Here is a 21,646-nt window from a genome sequence, read left to right on the forward strand (position 1 = left end):
TGAGCGAGGTGCCCTATGTCCTCTGTATCCCTAACAACGTATATGCAAAATTCTATGATCTGTTAAGCAGTTAAGACGTGAAAACGTAACAAACAAACAAACTCACTTTCGCAAATAATATTAATAAGGATTTCATAATAAAAAGCTGATGAATTTTTATACATGAAACATATACTGGTGGTAGGGATTTGTGCAAGGTCGTCTGGGCAGGTACCACCCACTCATTAGATATCCTACCGCAAAACAGCTATACTGGGTATTGTTGTGTTACGGTTTGAAGGGTGGGTGAGCCAGTGTAATTAAAGCACAAGGGACATGACATCTTCGTTCCTAAGGTTGGTGGTGCATTGGTGATGTAAGCGATGGTTAAAATTCTTACAATGCCAATGTCTGTCTGGACGTTGGTGGCCATGCTCGTCCGCCTTCCTTTAATATAAAAAAAAATTAAAATATTTCCAGTTTAACATTCATGTTGCTACTAATCCTGATACTTTTGGATTTAACCGCATCTGAAGTGGACGACCAGCAGTACTGTGCTCTACGATACCAGCGCCTGTGTCAGGGGAAAAGACAGCATGTCGCCTGCCAATTTTCATCAGTACGTTGATAAAACTTTATATACATACCGTTCAGTTAAGCTCGAGGTACAGTCAGCCTCACAAAGATGTAACTTGCCTAACTTGGCTTATCAAAAAATCTTAATGTCAAAATGCCTAGGGGCCTTGGACCTCTGAGTCCGAGTCTGTGACAATGCCATTGAGTCACAGGCGTAATGGCTATTATATGGTTATGGCGTATTTACCATTACCATACCATTTCAGAACATACAATTTAGAGAACATGCGAAAAAAAAATTAAGAAAAAAGACAGTTTATAGAGTTAATTTTTATTTATAGTTAATCAAGAGTATGTAATAATTAGCTTAAGATTATTTGTGCGATTGTGATTAGGTTATTTCTTCAAGTTTGAATAAAAAAAAACACAAATTGCAATAACAATACAAGGCTTTCGGCCCCGGGCACGCGCCCCCTTTGTCATAAAGTAAATACACCACTAAGAACATAGGAGGCCAATTCTATTAACAAATTGTCACTCTATCGCAATCTGATCGTTGCCGTTTATCCGTTTTTCTATTTTGTAATTCAATTATCGACTATTGTTATAAAATTAATAGGTTTTGACGTAACGGTATTTGTTAAAATCATATCATTTCGGTTTCGATCCGAATAAATATATAATAGTCAAAGTTAGATTGAAATTGAATCGGGAACGTATCGTTATCGTTATAGATTAGTACAATTGCTCCTATGATTGTACTGACGAAAATATTGCTACTGTTTCATCATGTATGGAATTTAAAAGGATAGCAAAGATAAGACAGAGATTTTGGTCCTTGGTTTTGGTACCTTTCAATTAAAATTAATCTTGTAAAACGACTAATAATAATTACTCGTGAATGAAATAGTAGGTCCTCACATATGAAATTAGCGTTTTGTCGTACTGACCACTTTGATCTGAAATATCTCCTCTTTGGTTAAGATTTCCAAATACAAATTTATAAATTCATTTAGCTGGTACATTTGAGTTTTGAAAACAGTCATCCATTTGTTTTTTCCTCATTATTATTTTCTTTGGCGTCGCTTATTACCGCACAACGGAAAACTTGAAATATCGGTACATTTACGAGTACGAGTTCTACCGTGGCACCAGTGCTGCAGAAACAGCAACGAAGGATTAATGATGTGTACGGCGCTGGTGCCGCAAAAGAAAGCACGGTACGTTTTTGGTTTCAACGTTTTCGTACTGGAATTTTCGACAATTTCATATATAAGGTCCTAATATAATTTGATTGAATTCGATTTAATTATTTAGTTTAGAATTTGCATAAAACATTGAATATATGTATTTTATATTCACCCACTATCTCTGTATATGTCCCACTGCTGAGCTTTATTGATTTATATGATTTACGCTAGTCCAATATGCATTGGTACAGATGTGGTGACTAGTTTTTCCGTTACATACAGGCTTCCTCATAACGTTTTCCTTTTCAGCCAAGATGAATTATAAACAAATTAGCACAAAAAAGTCTATGGTGCTTGATCCGATTTGAACCTGTGACCTTCTTTAAAGATCCACGTGTTTTATCCGCATAGCCATTCTCGGCTATTGTTTCACATGAATTAAACATTCAAGACATGACTGTGTTACAATAAATGTGATACTGATGTTTTCAGCCCGGACCAGGCAACTTGTGCCAGAATTACACTAAAATTGAATTCAAAAGTGACTTAAGGCATTTTGTCATTAATTATATTAACAGGTAACTTATATTTTATTATTATACTAGCTAATCGTCCCGGCTTTACACGGATAGGTAGGAAAAATCATGTATTTTTGATAGGATCTGCGTAAAGTCCTTTCTAAGTACTCGTCTCAGTCGGGGAAGTAACTGTGACAAATTTCAAGTCAATCGGGCGGATAGCTTAGGAGATTTCGTGATGAGTGGTATTTCGCTTATATATATGTATAAAGATTAATATTACACATTACAAAATGGTATGAGTTCATCATTAATGCTCAAATGCAGAATAGGATTGCAAGGCTATTATTTCCAAACAATACGGCATACGTAGTCCAGTTCTAGAACAAAAATCATTGTATTTTTATCTTTATCTTGTAACGTATAATAGGAAATTAAAACCTTTTTTTATAGAATAGGAAGGTGGACGAGTATATGGGCCACCTGATGGTAAGTGGTCACCAACGCCCATAGACATTGGCATTGTAAGAAATGTTATCCATCGCCTACACCACCAATGCGCCACCAACCTCGGGAACTATGATGGTTTGTCCCTTGTGCCTGTAATTACACTGGCTCACTCACCCTTCAAACCGGAACACAACACAACAGCCTAAGCACCTACCCTCATCAGCAGGGTAGTTCAACGTATGTGGCTCTGTAGTCGCGCGTCTAACTAATAAGAACGTTTAACGTTGTTCGGTTTCCTCTATTATTAATGGAGAAAGTACTCAAACTCATTCCCAAAAAGGAAAAAAAACTCTAGTTTTTCATCTTGTTTTTAAAGATTGTTGTCTTAGAAATTAATAATTATATTTTTAGTATAAATTCGGATAAGAAATTAATTAGAAGTTTATTCCAGTTCGGAACAAATCTCATAAAGTCACAGCCTGTATATATCTGGGCTGCTGGACTTCTTTGATCGAGGAGGAGGTCAAAGTATCACCACGCAACTCCAATGTAGTTCAATAGATACACATGTGATAGATTTCATCGAACACATGCAGGTTTCCTCACGATCACGTGAAAATTAAGCGGTGCTTATCGAATCCAGAATCTTTGACTTAACTTCAAATGTTCTAACCACTGGGCCATGGCTCTCCCTTATAATCTCACGTATAATATATATAATTTAAATAGAGTGTTTTAAGGCGTCGTCAGCGGGTAGCGTCAGGAAATGAGCGCGTGCGCGGCGGCGCGCAACTCCCGAGACCTGAAATTATGATGTTAGTTGTAAGTTTAATATATCAAATTAATCACAGACTTCAGCCATATTCATAATTGCTTCTTTTTATCCTCCATAAGATAATAAGAAATGGAATAAGCTCCAAACCTTCTCCTCAAAAAGACAGAGGAGGCCTTTAGCCCAGCAGTGGGACATTCACAGGCTGTTACGGTGTTACGGTATCCTCCGTAATGCAGACCTTTCTATTCTTTTTGATAACGTAGGTAATCCAACAGATAATGCAAAACTCATCTTCGAACAAATAATGCAAAACTCATATTAAAAAATTGATACTAATGCGCTAAGTAATAAAACAATAAATTATAATGGTGCTTATAGAATTAAATGTGAGCGCGCGTTTTTATGTCCATTTATAAAGTTCTTGTGTAGATAAGGTATTCATAATCGCCAGGTATTCTTAACTATGACGCACCCGGTAAGCTTTTTTTTTATAGAATAGGAAGGCGGACGAGCATATGGGCCACCTGATGGTAAGTGATCACCAAACGCCCTTACACATTGGCATTGTAAGAAATGTCAACCATCGCTTACATAGCCAATGCGCCACCAACCTTCGGAACTAAGATTTTATGCCTGTAATTACACTGGCTCACTCACCCTTGAAGGGTAAGTGCACCGGAACACAACAATATCAAGTGCTGTTTTGCGGTAGAATATCTGATGAGTGGGTTGTACCTACCCAGACGAGCTTGCACAAAACCCTACCACCAGTCATGTCGTGACAGCTTCTTATCTTATGAACTTCTTTCAGAGTTGGGACAGGGAGTTGGCTTATCTGGCCCAACGATTGGCAGACCAGTGTGAATTCGTGCACGATGGTTGTCGAGCTACTGGTAAGGTGGTAGTTTTTATATGAAGTCTATCGTTTTGCTTGTTTTATAATTACTTCGTTTGTGTTATAGATGCCTTATAAAGTTGCAGGTCCGAAGGTCCTGGATTTGATCCTGGTCGACCCATAAAAAATTCTCGGTTTATCTGACATTTTTATTACTTATCGTTAGTCGATATTTTATTTCATATTTTATAGAGCAAATAAAAACATAAATTGATTAGCTGTCTCAATGCCAGTATATAATATGTAGGTACATATATAATTATTTTTCACATATCAGTATGTTTGTATGTGTTTAAATATATTATATCTTTCGTTATGTTTATTGAGCAATATTTCGTATCGACTAATAACAAATAAATGTTTGTGCCATTTCTTTTTTATTATTTGGTGCACAATTAATATTAATTGATACTGCACGCACGTGAAACATCACTCGTTTGGTCAAAAAACTATTGATTTACAAATTATCTTTCGTTTCATAGAATACGCTCACCCATTTGTTTACCAAAACTGTTTATCAGAACGATAATCTATAACGCAATCATTGAATGAGGTCATATGATAACAAATACATTCATATTATAAACATATCACAAATATAGTTATGATGTAATTTTTTTAAACAAAATATGTTAAGGAGGCAAAGATATGAATTATTTAATCTTTCGAATTGTATAAAAACAACGGGACGAGACGTAACTGAATAAAAAAATACTAAAAAAATAAACTATCATGATACTAAATCTTAATTTTTAATCTCATTTCCAAAGATTGCTAATACGTTGAAAATATAACGGATGTATGTGAGCATTTACCATATTTGCTATTTTACTTATCTATTTTAAATTAAAAACAAAAAGGTGATTTATATGAAATAAATGCTGATAGCCAAACAGGAACTTTGTTTTACCTCCTCTATCATATATATAAGACCATTCGCTTATTCTATCACCGAACAGTAATAGAATTCGGTTTGAGGAGAAAATATAATTACAGGCACAAGGAAAATAATATTTTAGTTCCCACAGTTAAAGGCATATTACCAATTGCCAACAGATTTATTTTTATTTATATGAAGATGAGCTGTTAATATTTTTTTTCATATTTTTTGTATTAAATCGTCACAGACTTGGGCGCCCGTGCCGTTGTTTAACTTAATTACTAAATATATGTATAACCCACTCTTCGGGGAAGTTCCCTGATCAAATTCGCTCCTCTTGGAATGCTTAACATTTCTTAGTTGCAATATCGATGGTGATGGTGACCACTTACTTACCATTAGATCATGCATTCGGATCGCTACCCTTTTTGATTTTTATATAAGAAATGAAGTTATGTACAAATATTTAGTGTAGACAAATTGGTTATAATTTTATTTATTGTATAAAAGACAAATATTTTAAATAACTTGTATGAATTATACTTTAGTACGTTTTCCGTACGCTGGCCAAAGCGTCGGCGAGGTTCGCTGGCGTCGTTCGAGCGACTCGGACAAGCTGAGTACACAGCGTGTTATACGACGCGTGTTGGACGCGTGGTGGGGCGAGCGGAGACGTGTGCAGATCCAACAACTGGTTGCACCTTTCAGACTTAAGCCGAAGTTTGTAAATCTAAGTCATTATCATTATATAATTATAAAGATTGATTCTAAGAGTATAAATAATAAAATATAATAGAAGTAGAAAAAAGGTTGCCCGATTGAATTTGTTCCCTTTCCTTCGTGAGTTAACAACAAACATCACCCTTTTTTTTATCGAGGAGGATAGGCATTTACGCCTCCCGCCCGGTCCAGGGGGACCGGGACGGGTATGTGGGACTCACGGGGCAGAAGGCCCCGTCCTACCTACTAAAACCTCCCCGGAATTCCGCCTCTCCGTAAGGCGACGGGGTCACGGGAACTTTGTAACTTACAACCGCAACCCCGCCAGCGGTCGTCGCTATTCCTGAAGCGACCTAACTCGAAAGCGCGCCAGGATGGTAGGGCGCGCCTTCTTCCTCTCTACCTCCATCCCGTACCGTGCCGTTCCGGCCGTCTTCTCGACGACAGGTCTCCACCTACAGCCGTGGATAGGACCGCGCGAGGCTCCGCCCAAGCCGGGCACTCTACGCGCGTGTGTTCCGCCGTATCCACGGCTCCTCCGCAACAATGGCGGCACTCCACTGTCGGTTCTCTACCGACCACCTCACACAGGTACCGGCCAAAGCAACCGTGGCCGGTCAAAAGCTGTGTGAGGTGATACGTGGGTGGGCCGTGCTTGCGCTCGACCCACTTCTTCAGCACCGGCCGAATGGCCGCAACGAGGTCCCGGCTAGCACCCGGGACACCCAGTCTCTCCGACCACTCGGCGAATACCCTCTCGCGGGCCTCCTCCCGCCACATCCGAACCTCACGTGGGTTGGGCCGGTTCTCCTCCGCTCTCACTGCCGCGTTGATCCACCAATAGATCCTCGAGTTAGCCTCGGCCTCGAGGTCCCATGGCGGACTTCCGGCGAGCAGGCACGTCGCGGTATACGACACCGTGCGGTACACCCGAGCCGCTCTGAGCGCCATCGCTCGCTGCGGACGTCGCAGCGAGGCGACGTTACGGGTGCTCAGAGCGTCCGCCTATATCGGCGCCCCGTAGAGTGCCATCGAGCGCACGACGCCGGTGCACAGGCGCCTGCAAGAGCCTCCTGGCCCACCCACGTTCGGGAGGATCCTCCCCAGCACCCCGGCTGCAGCCACCAACTTTGGGGCCAAGCGCCGGAAGTGCTCTTCGAACTTCCACCTGCCGTCGAGGACGAGTCCCAGGGACTTCATCGTTGACCCGACGGCGATGGAAGTTCCGCCCACCGTTATCGCTGCCCCCGGAGGTGGCGCGTTCCGAGGCCCGCGAAAAACGAGGGCCTCGGATTTGTGTAGGGCCATCTCAAGGCCCAACGCGCGGATTCGGTGGACCACGTGCGCCACCCCAGCCGTGGCGCGATAGGCCGCCTCCCGGTAGAACAAACATCACTCTGGAACAACTTAAGGAAACCTCCAAACCCTCTCCTTAAGAGAAGAGATTGTGCCTAACACTGAAAGTTTAATATATTTTTTATTTTTATAAATTTAGAGAAACCATCGAATCTACTACTTTTTTACCTACGGTAAAAAAATAATAATGCCGGAAGCCGGGATGGCCCAGTGGTAAGAACCCGTGAATCTTAACCGATGATCGTGGGTTCAAACCCGGGCAAGCACCACTGAATTTTCATGTGCTTAATTTGTAATTATAATTCATCTCGTGCTTTACGGTGAAGGAAAACATCGTGAGGAAACCTGCATGTATCTAATTTCACTGAAATTGTGCCACATGTGTATGTGTCCTGCAATCCGACTGCACTGGAGCAGCGTGGTGGAACAAGCTCCAAACCTTCTCCTCAAAAAGGGAGGCCTTAGCCCAGCAGTGGGACATTCAGAGGCTGTTACTGTAAAAAAATAATAGTAATCACCAAAAAAGGATTTGACTCGATATTAGGTATTAAAATACTAAAAAGTAATATTGGACAACTCTAAATAATGTGACAACATTTTTGCATTAGAAATATGTAGTTTTAACATAAGTCACGGTGCGTTTGGTCGCACCTTGACTTATGAATGAATACATCAATTAAAAATGTTTTTGTCACGATAACACTTTAAAAATTTCCATAGAGGATCAGTTTGGGGTCACTTCAGTCAGCTGGCAGTGTGGACTCTCCGCGCGGTGGGTTGCGGGGCAGTGCGCCACGGATTAGAACACACTAAAATGCTCTTGGTCTGTGATTTCTCCCACACCAACATGCTTGGTCAAAGAACGCTCATTCCTGGCCCACTAGCACCGTGTCCGGCACACACAATGAGACGGCCAAGAACCGCTTATCCGTTACTTTGTGCACCAGTGAGTCTTGAAGTTTTATTTCAAGATCTTTGAAATCTTTGAATGAAGTTATTAGGTATATTTTGTAGATATAGATTGTTGTAGGTGCAATATTATGTAGATTCTACAGAGAAAACTGGCAAAAAACTCGGAAATCGTTCCCTAGTTCCTCTTTGTCATCAATTATATACATGTAATAATCATAATCAATTATTTTTTTAAATATATACATAAGTATACAATCTACCATTAATAACTCCAGGTACTTTTATCATATACATACAGGTACATACATACATGTAAGATTACCTGTTTTATTATGTTTGACTCTGTGTTTAATGCAATACTGAAATTAACTTTGACAAGATAGAATGAGACGTCTTCTTCTTGATAAATATCAAGGCAGTAAGGCATTTTAGGCGATCACGTGAATGTTGCCAATAATTTATTTACAATCATTCTTTATAGGTAAGACGACAAATATCATCGGAAAACGATAATTACGAAAAAGAAAAATATAAAGATGATTACGATGACGATTTTGGTCATGAATATTCGGTTACAACTGAACAATCAGAAGCCACGTCTCGTATCAAAATTGTGGAGACAGCTATGTCTTATAAATATTTGAAAGTAACACTATCGGGATATAACAATGAATCTATGAATCTTAACACTAGAATAAATTATTTAGGTAAAAACCTTTCTAAAATTATATTTATATTCCCTTTCTAAAATTAACGTAGTTCAAGTAATCTTGTTGTAAGAAAAATTGTATATTATTTCGGAGACTAGAATAGTATTGATTGTGGCTCTAAATTTTTGCAAGCACCGTTAACTTTTCATGTGGTTAATTTTTGTTTATAAATTATCTCGTGCTCTGCCATGAAGGCAAACGTCGCGAGGAAATCAACACATGTAACTTGGAGTTCTGTCACATGTGGAGTAGCATGGCGAAAAAGGTTACAAGCATTTTTCGCTACGCGAGGGGGTATTTGTTCAACCTGCTCAGGCTGGTACCCTGACATTTTTTTTCGAATCTAATTCAGAAGGACCAACGAGTCGACGTATATTAGAAAAATTACAAGACGAGTTAGAATTAAGCAACAATGAGAAGCAGGTAGTTCCGATGACTAAATACCAGGAGTGGGTAACAAAGAGGCCTTATTTTGGAAGACTGAGGTATTCATAACTTATAATATTAGATTTTTGTGTATATCTGTGGGATTAAGACTTTTTTTGAAATATTAGTAATTTCCCTTTTTTGTTTAAGGAATTACTAATATTCCTATTTACCCATCCAATTAAGTGTACAGCTTGTGTTAGTGCACGTGGTCAGATTTGAATCTGCGATTTTTACATCGCTAGACGGCCCAGAAACCATTGCGTTTGAGAAATAAATTTACAAAAGCAGATAGAAATTTACAAAAACATTTTTTGTCTTTGTTTCTTTTTGGTGAATAAAGAAATAAAAATAGTTTGTTTATTGAATGGTAAACAAACCCAATAGTTAAATTTATATAAATAATTCCATGTTAGAGAAGATCAAGAAAATGTAAGAAATACGCTAAATACCTACGAAACTGATGAAGAAGAACAACCTAGCCGTATATACTACAAGAAGTTTACAACAGCACTAATCTTTATGACGAAACAGGTATGATGTCTTTAATATTTCTAATAGCGACCTAACCAACCCAAAAACGTAATGTGCGGGCGCAATATTTCCTGAGATTAGTGCAAACGTAGATACAAAACGCGAATGGTGAATTCTATTTACAAAAGCTAGTAAATAGCTTAAGTTACTTACCATTTATTTTTGGCCTTTTTTTAAATCCAAAAATAATTACTGTGACTTAACTATAAAAGATAGATATATGCCGTCATCGAATTTTCAGTAGTCCTGTAAATTGCTTATCAGCTCAGCGTAATAAGTTACGAACTTAAAAGAAACTTTAAACGATTTGATTAAAAAACATCAAATGTTTCTTATATTATCAAATTAAATATAAAATTATTATATATCTAAACCTTTCCAAGGAAATTATCTTGAAAAAATCTGAAAATTGCATTGAAATGAACAATGTACTTTAGCAGAAATTAGCGGACAAATATAAAGACGCGACTTTGTTTTATACTATGTAAAAAAGATACGTAAAATGAAATTGCTTTAAATTAGATTAGATTCTGATCATGATAAATATATATATATATTAATTATTATATTTAACCTATTAATATTGTAATTAATATAAGTGTATGTTATAGAGTTCAATTTTGAGGCAAAGGTGGAGACAGACAAGATTAAGACCTCAAAGGTTGGTTTATATTTGAGAAAATATCACCTATTTATATTAATTATATATAACGATACGGAGATACTGTTGAGCTTAACGTGCTGGTAGGGCTTTATGCAAGCCCGTTAAGGTAGGTACCACCCGTCACATATTCTACCGCCACATAGCAATATTTAGTATTGGTATGTGGCGGTAGAATATACTCCGGTTCGAAGGGTGAGTGAGCCAGGCACGAAGACGTAACATCTTTGTTTCCAAACTTAGTAGCTGTTGTGGCCGAAGTTCGATCAGGACATTAATGATTAAAAGATATATATAATGTGCTATTTTTCTAGGCCTGGTGTGAACGCGCTTATAAAAAGACCGCCAGAGAAATCTGTAAGTCGATCATCAGTGGCAAGTGTTTTCATTTATCTTTGAGATGTGCCGTTTTTATGTGGATGGTCATGACTACGGCTGTGTTGTTAATTTAGATTAACAATGGGCAACGGTCGGAAAATATCAGAAAGCGACATGCAACATTGAAGTAGTCACAATATTAAAATGTGGTCCCACCCACATCACCTCATGTTATTCTACCGTGAAACAGCTATACTAATATAATTGCTGTTTAATGATTTGAAAAGTAAGGAAGCTAGTAAAATTGTAGACATAAGGGACATATCTTCTTTACTCCCAAGGTTGATTACGCATTGGCGATGCAAGGGATAGTATCTCTTACGGCGCCAACGTCTATGGGTGGTGGTTGCACCCACAGGTCTATCATCGACTTTTTATTAATAAAATATTTATTATAATTTTCAAACAATGTAGGGTTCTTTGAAGCTGGATCAAGACGATGTGGACCAACTATACCGCGACACTGGATTCAATGTCAATTGGAGGCACCAGTCCTCACCTCGATAAATAAACATTTGTTTTTAATTCAATCTCTTTTAATTAATTCAAGCATCATTCACACATTTTTGTAATCAGACTTATGTCACAAACGCAGTAATAACCTGTATGTTTTTATCACGACAAAACCACCGAACTGATTGTAATGAAATTGACATAGATAAATATTATAAAATTATTCGTGGTTAGATCGCTATGTAACAATTAACAATATATAAAATTGTAGATATAAGGGACATATCTTCTTATTATATTTCTCATATTAATATAACACATACCTAAATGTTTTACTGAACTAAGCACAAAATGCGAGGAAGTGATTATTATTAATTGGAATCATATTAAATAATATAAAACGAAAAAATAAGTAAATTATGAAATACAAATTCGTAAGTGTGTTCAGCCTTCAGCCGGAAGGTCTAGACTAGACTGTTCCAAGTTACGCGTTAACGGATTATAACGACAAAAATGTAAAAAAAACAGAAACATCATGGCAATCGAAAAACTGCTGGGTGTGATACTGTACAATGATACTTCTAGCGGGATCGAAGACTGTCAATAAAAATACGCAATAAAATCTTACTTATAAACTTTTTTTTGCGAATGGTTAGTTCAACAATATGTCTTCTTTCGTATGTCCAGTCAATAATGACAAAAGAGACAGTTTTTAATTAAGCAAAGGGCGGAAATGTTTAAAACGTAATATAATAAGGATTAATAGATGTAATATAATGTGTTAGAAACGAATTACTAATAGAGCGAAAAGGAAAAAAAACGACCACTCAAAAAGTGACACGGACTTTTGTCTGTGGAAAAAATAATGAAATAATAATAAAAGAAAAGTGCGTCTCAGCCTTATACTTAAATATTCTTTCAATCCAATGCTTGAAATATACTTGTCATATATCATATGACAGACGTGCTTATATACTTTTTGACATATTATATACGTAAAGCAATAACTTACAGTTTTATACGCATTTTGTATCGTCGTTGAAAATATGTTTTTATTCAATTTTAACTTTTACTTTCATAAAGAATAGAAAGAATAAAATGTACATATTTAAAAGTTTTATAAAATTGATGTGAAAATCGATAATGTGCTGTTGCTGCTGCGATTGGTGCTGGCGCTGTGCACGAGTGGTGTGCTGCTTGTCGTGCTGCATCTGGCTACTGCACTTGTGCGGGTGTGATGAATGCTGCGAGGAATGTACGGTGGCAGACGATTGATCTTTACTTTCTGAGACATGTATATTTTAATGTTTTAAATCATGAATAGTTCAATATTTTTAAAAATAAATGTTGTCAAGTTCATAAAGTTTAATATCGTGTGTATAATATAAACATATAACAACCAGTGATAGGACTTTGTGCAGGTGTATCGGTGCACCGACTCACTAATTATTCTTCAGAGAGTGTGTGTATTATTGTTTTGCGGCTTGAAGCGCCGATGCCAGTGTAATAACAGGTACGAAACACCTAATGATTTAGGTCCAGTGGTAGCTATCATAGGCCTAGATAGTGGGGTGCAGGGCTCCTAAGGTGAGGGGGAACCTAGAAGCCAAATATGAATTAGATTATTTTCTATACTAGCAATACAACATTTTATATATGTTTTGCGTCTCTTTCATTCTTATTCCAACTTCTTTATTAAATATAAAAAAGGGAAAAAATGTCATCTAACATTTATATACTTTGCGATATCTGTAGCAATCAATGCAATGCTGCACCGGGGCCTTTATCCGCCTAGCTATGCTACTGCTTAGGTTCCGCGGCTGTATCTATAGTTGCAGTGTTATATAATCAAGTTTCAATGGGCGAAGCTGATTAGTTACAGTCATGTGGCCATTTCAACCCCGGATTTATGCCTAGGCCTACATGGCGCCGGTCACCCGTGGGGCCCCACCGGCGCTAGAGATCGCTGTTAGTGATAAGGCCGCCTCTTCAGACTTTATAATCTGTTTTCCTTTTATATTATATAAATAGACTTAATAAATGAATGAAATAAAATTCCAATTTGTTTTTAGTTGTTCTGTTGTAATCAACGTAGCTAATAATGCACATATTTAATCTCGCTAGTGCGTCTGTACTGTAATATATCCTGCGCAGTTGGTAATTATCTGAGATTTGTGATAATATTGTAAGCAATGTGATTGAATCGATTAAAAATATATACACTTTTTTTTCTAATGGTCCAAGACCCGGACTAAGAGATCCAAGGCCACCTCTACTGGTTAGTTAAGCATTTGAAGCCTCTTTTTTCCAAAGCGGTTAGAGTTATTTTTGGCTGGGGAAGGCCTTGTAGGCCTAGGCATAAATACGTGACTGTTGATATGACTTTTAATATACTGTCAGATTTAGATCATCAATATTTTTATCATTATTGTGCCGATGCGGAAATTATTTATAATATATAGTTATTCCTTATCATATTTTCATACCATATACATCTTTAAATTTAGACATTATACATACAAACAAATTGTATATACACTCAGCGATAAAGATAATATATAAATTTATACACATAATTAAAGTTGAAGTGTCTGTCGGTTATTTCAAAATAATTGCCTCTTTTGTAAGTTAATGTGACTATTCGTGAGTTATCAAAACCTGAACAATAATTTTTTTTAAATACCGCTGTTGTCTAATAATTAAAATACGTATATGTTTAATATTAATAGGCATTAAGTACGTTAAAATGGCAGATTTTGCAGGATTTACGTCACAAAATGAATTCTAAGCTGGTGAAGACACGGCTTTTGCTATTATTAATTAATTAAGTACGTTTAAGTTTAGTTGTTGCGTTGACAGTAACCATCGCCACCAACGAGATGGGACTTAAATATTATATGTCTTCCACTGGCTTACTTATTAAATCAGAAGCAACAACAAAAAGTATATTGCGGTAAGATAACTGTTGAGTAGCGGGCTTAATAGTGAGTAACATTTTGACAATTGAACCATGAAAAGATTACTGTTTGGCCATAAACAGTGATAAAGATCGATAGATTACGTCGTGTTGCGGTTTTAGGGTACAGCAACTGGTTCGGCAGATCAAACAGCCGGACAACTATGGAACCATGTTTCATCGTCCCAAAACTCCCATATGCTTAAACGTTGGTGACATATTTAATTAATGTTACCAGTGTAACTGGGCACAAGCGACAACAACTTAGTACCCATTATATTTCTTACAACGCCAATTCCTAATGTCTATGGGTAGTGGTGACCACTTACCATCTGTCCGTTACCTATGTATATTATTTAAAAAATCAAAGTTCTACGTATACTAAATACACTCCTCCTAATTACCTCATCAATCATATCGTTAATATCTATTACTGTAATGGCCTTATTAATAAGAATTATATAGCGATTGTATAGTTACGTAATCCAGATTTGTTTTTTCTTTCGAATGTAAAATTACTGTTGTCAGAAAGACAATCAACAAGACAAGAGAAATCAATGTGTAGCTATTTATCTCTATACAAAGCTTGTAAGTTAATTTTTAATATTGGGTCTGTCAATGACTTCTCATCAACAGCCTAGAATATAAATGCACGTGAAGTCGTCCTGAGCTTATGTGGTCTGCAATATATCCTCCTCAATGGAGGTAGAAATTAGAAGAATATCTGCCCAAAATCGGTAAAGAGAAAACATTAGGAAAATATCATGTTTCTACTAATACAGACAGATAATTGAAAAAAAAAACGATTTTATTATACACAGCATTAGTCATTCCCAAATCGTTATTACGACACCGACGAAATAAACTCGCAAAACCATGTCGATCTTATCAGCGTTGATAAGACGAAATCAAATATGCAGTCATAGCTGAGAACACTCATTCCATATATTTAAATCAAGCTGAACCATCGTCCATCTTTACAAAACTATTCTATGTAAGGTACTTCTTTATATATCAAGGGACATTCTATTATTACATCACTACCATTCAAGCGTTAAGTGTGACAATCACGGACAATAAACAGCCCATTGTATTCGAATTGTTCGTGCAATAAACAAAGTTAAATAGTGAGAGCGTTCTGTTGAATTGTAAAGTGTACTCTATCTGTTTACGAAGTTATTCAAATTGATATAAAGTAATCAATATGTGCTGCTGCGAGCCCTGTTGCAAGATTCTGAGATGCCTTCTCTGCGTGGGGCTCTGTGTGCAATTGTTGAGGTGTTGCGGCGTTGAAGTGGACGAACACTGCTGTGGTGGTGATGATGAACAGTAATTGATAATTATATGTAATAAATATTTTTTATATAAAAAAAAAAATGTTTTTTTTTTAATTCCTCTCCGTGTTTATTTTATGGTTTGGAATAAAACAATTGTGTTTAATCTGAGTTGTGAGTAGAATTCATGTGCGTAAGACATACTATAATTTCTTTAAATTTTAATTGTATAGAAAATGTCAGTATTCGAAAGTAATCATTGAATCATGTATTGTTATTTTGCTAAGTTATTACTACTAATAATACAACCACCACTAAATCTTATATGTATACTCCCGTTCGTCCAGAGAGAGATCAGGCGATGGACCCCTCGACTTTATGTGCTTAACAAAGTTTTGAACTCTAGATTACTAACGATAAGAATTTTTTTCAAAAAAAGTAGAATATATTTTTCAAATGCCAATCTCAAGAGAGATTAGCCAACTGCGCAGGAGATATTATAGTGCACAAGGATGTGCGCTAACACAGGTGCAGTCTCTGTTCTACTAAAGTGCTTTACGTGCTTTCCGAGGCACGGGAGTGTACACACTTCCAACTTCTAGACTCCGGGCTGCTAATGAGAATTTTCTGATAGGAAAAACCCAATAACTTTCTATTGGCCCGACCTGGGAATTGAATCCAAGACCTCCCGGGCAGTGGCCTAATATCAAGCCACTGGACCAACGAGGCAGTCGTCTATATAATAACATTAACATAATAAGCGACATAAATTGATAAGTCATATTCAGATAATGAAAATCTAAGACTTTATTTTGAACAAATATTCCGCCGTACGTATCATACGTTGATCAAACGATTTCAATTTCATTTCATAGTTTTATTACCCTGATATGATATACACCGAGTGTCATAGAATATTAATTTACTTACCTTGAATATAAATGGCAGTATGTTAGCTAATATAAAAGGCGACGCTCCTACATTGACTCATTTTTTATCATGTTAAAATTTGTTATCAACACGATTTTTTATACGATATATGTTTGAGTAAACGGAATATTAACTATAATGTAATCAGGATGTAAGAAGAAGTCATCCAATTGAAAAATGAACTAGACGACACATAATAATCATTCTGAAATCTGTTGCCGCAGACTATAGTTTAAAAAGATTAAAAAAAAACGTTAAGTACTGATTAAAATTCTTCTAATTAAGAAATCCATAAAAGAATTCAATGCATTAATTTATTATTTATTGGTGGGAAATAATACCTTATCTAGCATAATTATTACTTCAAGGCCAAATGGGACACAATAGATATATTATTGTACAGGGTTGATACAGGAGTACCGGATTGACAGCCCCGACGCCCGGGGCTTAAAAGATAGGGCGTAACCATGGGGCCGCGAATGCGTTATATCAACACGATCCCGTAGCCTCTCCGATCTGTGCCGAGGACGGCCATCGCAGTGGTTTTAGTGGGTAAGAATCCCACATAACCCAGTTCCCCCCCCCCCCATGGGAGCTAGGTACCTTTTTGAAGGTTTCCACTGCGTGAAAAAAGAGGAGTACCGGATTGCTTTTGGGGAGAGTCTTGTACAATATCTCCTTTGATCTTTCAACGCCAAGCGACATAACAGACGCCACATATATATATAACCAGCGATATAGCTAAAGCTACAACATGTACTAGATAAAATAAATGCAACACGTTAAATATATAATTATACAATCTAAATTATCAAGGTATTTAAAAAAAACTTTAAAGCGAAAATTGCATCGGCGGCGAAAAGAGACCCGCTGTTTGGATATAGCTACAGTTGTTCGTGTAATAATGATTGATATTAATGGCTCTCTCTATAGGGTCGCGGCGTTCAGTTATATACCATATACCTAAATGGAGAAACTAAATAAATAAGCGATATAATAATAATAATAACTTTATTATTCAGGCATCGAGGCCCACAACTGTCTACAGATTACATATTTATAATTACAGAATATTCATTAATAATTAAAATTAAAATTAGAATCATAAAAATTACAATTAAAATATATAAGAATTATAGATTAATTAAACACATAACAAATACAATTTTATATATATATACGACTAGAAATTAAGTAAAAATAATTGTTTATGTACGAGGCGCATAAACCAGATGATTACAATGACTTCTGGATCATCCGCCTCATCATATAGCCAATAACGTCATTTGCAATCATCATTAGGATAGTGTTGGTACTGTCTCTGATTCTACGTATCAGAGATGCAGATCTTTTTCTCATGATCGCATAGAAATCATCTGTGCGTGCTTGTGCAAACATTTCTGAAGCACTACAGAATCGAGGCAGACCCAACAGTATCCTAAACCCATTATTATATTGAACACGAAGAGCGTTGAGCGATTTTTTAGTGTAAGATGTCCACAGACTGCATGAATAGAAAGTTTGGCAGTACGCCTTAAATAGCGTAATTTTGGCGAGTTCACTACAGCGTGCAAATCTTCTAGCCAACATATTACATCTAATCGCCAACGCTCTTCGCTCGCGTTCTATGTCTACATGATCCGTGAGGTCGTCTGTTATATAATGACCTAAGTATTTAAATTTTGTTACTGAACACAGATTTTTTCCATTCAGGGTGATTGGGGGTGTGTTTTCGGTACATTTACCAGGAACCTTAAAGATCATGTATTGGCTTTTTTTAACATTATATATTAAACCGTGTTCAAGCGCATATGTTTCACATACAGATAACAGTTTTCTAAGGGCACTAACAGATGGCGTTAGTAACACCATATCATCTGCGTAACTGATGTTGTTCACGGCGGTGCCATCTATATAACAACCAAGGTATTTGTTGCCTAGTTCAACAATTAAGTCATTTATATATATATTGAACAACTTTGGAGATGACAACCCACCCTGCCTAACACCACACTCAAGGATATATTCCTTAGAGTATGCCTGTCCCCAACGAACTAAATTAGGCTGATTAGCATACCAGTATCGAAATATACTAATTATATTACCAGGTACACCAGCTCTCTCTAACTTTCCCCATAGCTTATCATAACAGACCAAATCAAAGGCTTTGGAAAGATCGAGAAAGCAGGCATAAACTGGTGTCTGCCTATCCGTATAATATCGCACCGTATGTTTTAGGCACATTATAGCAGCCTCCGTTGACAGACCTGGTCTAAAACCGAATTGGGTATCATTTATATGAAGGTACTTATCCAGGTCGTTATTAATTAAGTCCTAACTATCCAGTACCTTTGCTATGACTGTGGCCAGAGATATAGGGCGGTAATTATTTTTATCAGATGCGTCACCTGTTTTATTTTTTAGTATAGGAACGACAACTGTTTTCATCAGATCTGAGGGCAAGTGTGCGTGGATCAAACATACCGAAAATAACAAAGACAATACTCGCGGCAAATGTACACCAGCATGCTTCAAGTGCTCGACACTTAGACCGTCGTATCCCGGTGACTTACCTCTTTTCATATTTTTGATAACGGAGGCGATTTGTTTCGATGTGAATGTAATAAAATCACCAGATTTATAGTTATCGTTCTTAATGTCAAGAGAACGCTGTGATGGACCTAATGAAGAGCTCGTTCGAAATTGCTCCATAAACAAATTGGCTATGGATGAGGGATCTGAACAACCATCGACACACACAGGAAAACTAGGCTTAATATTTAGTTTGTTTGTCGAATTCCAAAACTTCTTAAAATTTTTCGTAGCACGATGCATAGCAATAATATCCATTCGGATTTGATCTTGATTATTTTGACACCACTTCAGCTTGGACTTAAAGATCCTACGGCTGGTATTCATAGACTCGTATATACTGCCAGCTTTCGGCTTGTTATATAGGAGCCAGGTTTGAAAATTAAGCCTCGCTTCCCTGTGTGCGTCTCGTACATGCTTATTCCAACCAATCAATTTCCTTCCACTCTGTGACGTTTTACGAGTTACATAGCTATTCACAGCAACACTGGACAAGAGGGCAACAATATCACTGTACATGTTGTCTATTATTTTCTTATGCGATAGGTCGTTACAGTATTTTGTATTTGAACACGGGGCAAGTTCACTTGGAAGATGCACATCCTTAAGGGCGTTATGTACAAGGGTATGATATTTTTGAATTTCATTATCACTTCGCATTCCCCAAATGACCTTGCTCTGCGTTCTCATAATTTTCTCAGATCTTAGGTTAACATAATCTAAGCAGCATTCGATTATGAGTGGCATATGGTCTGAAAAATAAACATCGTATGCGATGAAAGCATTAACCACTGTCCTCCATGCTGCCTCACTTACAACACAGTGATCCAACCAACGCCTACTGCTATGTGCGTCGCTTACATATGTATAATGGTCAGAGCTCACTCCTAATATTTCTAAGTCAGCACATAACCAATTTTGGTCACTACACAATGTGTTAAGTTCATTGCCAAATAGGTTACCAGGATGGGCATTAAAGTCACCTAGAACATATACCGCCTCCGTGTCACTACTTTCAACTATCGACACAATTTCACTACAACACTGAGTAAAGTCCGTCAAGTTTTCATAGCTATTAGTAGGCATATAGACACATATAACCAGGATGGATCGGCTACCAAGCTGTCCCTGTATAGCACAAATACGTTCACTCACACATTGAACAACAGAGACAGATTGAAAAAGTCCTTTACGCCATAAAATTGCAACACCTCCATACGGGCGTCCTTTCAGGATACCTGCAGATATGTCGACAGCTGATTTCCCCGTATACTCAAAATCCTTATGAATCTTTCCAAGATATGGGATGTCGTATGGTAGTAACCATGTTTCCTGAAGCGCTATTAAATCCAGGTTAGCGCAGAGATCTCTAATATTTTCAACGGAACGTTTCACCGATCTACAGTTGAAACTAGCAAATGTGTTATTAGATGTGATGTGATATAGACTGGCTAGAGAATAGAAAAGATAGGAGTGTCCGAGAAAATGAGAAGATTAAACTATTAATTCCTAAACATAAGACAGTAGGATTTAAAGGTTCTTTCAAATATGCTGCAGCAAAAATTTGGAATAACCTACCACCTCCCTTACGTGAATGTCATTTTTCAATTGTAATTTTAAAAAAATGCCTTAAAGAATATTACCTTCGTCTACAAGTAGAAGTGGCTACGTAACAAAAACTTTACAAATTAATGCGAATGAAGCAAAATATGAAAGAATAGAATCCTAAAAACTTAGACTTCTCTTTATTTTTATTTAATCATAGTTTCAATTGTCCTAGCCATGACGTACACGTAGAGTTATGGTTGTTATGATGCGAAGATGTGCATGCGTGTATTAAGTTTTTGTATTAATAGAACACTATTAATGTTCAGCTTTAAAATGTAGTTATTGATCTGGAGAAATTGCTTATTTACTTCTTTTTGTGCTATATAATTATGTCACCGGTTTCTCTTTTACTTGCTTTTATATCAGTTTTTGTTTTTTTTTATTTTTTGTTTTATCATTTTCATTATACTTTAATATGATACGGAACGGTGCGGCGCTCTCAACTAAATCAACATAATATAGAAGGAGCAAGCTGAAAATCAGCGCTGGGCATAGCACAGCACATAGCTGAGCTTGCAACCAATTGCGATACGGTCGTCAATGAAAAAGAGTGGTAAATTAGAAAAAATGTGTCCAGTATGAATAATTTGTATCTCATAAAAAATATGTATGTTTTTCTTAAGAGTTATTTTGTAATGTACGACCTATCTGAAGCAATAAATTTTTATTATTATTATTATATAAAAGTTTAAAATAGAGGTTTGTAGTTCAGGAGGTTAGAGCGTTAACAAATACAAACATTACATTTATTTAAAAAATTTATATATCGGCTAAAATATATAATAAATGGAAAAGGGTAAATAAAGAAATTTAATGCTGATAAAAAAATTGAATTTTATTCATAATTTTAAAAGATCTCTTTTTTTACAAAGA

General features: G+C 36.7%; 1 protein-coding gene across 1 annotated transcript; it reads left to right on the forward strand.

Annotated features, from left to right (window-relative positions):
• The first annotated feature begins 469 nt into the window (after positions 1-469).
• On the forward strand, positions 470-11,467 carry LOC126778037 (uncharacterized). The gene is made up of 12 exons (XM_050501385.1): positions 470-598; positions 2,238-2,323; positions 3,454-3,535; positions 4,300-4,381; positions 5,812-5,983; positions 8,060-8,285; positions 8,733-8,958; positions 9,314-9,446; positions 9,804-9,921; positions 10,533-10,582; positions 10,897-10,939; positions 11,375-11,467. The coding sequence occupies exons 1-12, from the start codon at positions 470-472 to the stop codon at positions 11,465-11,467; spliced, it is 1,440 nt and encodes a 479-aa protein (XP_050357342.1).
• The last annotated feature ends 10,179 nt before the right edge of the window (positions 11,468-21,646 follow it).

This window comes from Nymphalis io, chromosome 25 (assembly GCF_905147045.1).
Source record: "Nymphalis io chromosome 25, ilAglIoxx1.1, whole genome shotgun sequence".
In the NCBI taxonomy this organism is placed as follows: domain Eukaryota; kingdom Metazoa; phylum Arthropoda; class Insecta; order Lepidoptera; family Nymphalidae; genus Nymphalis; species Nymphalis io.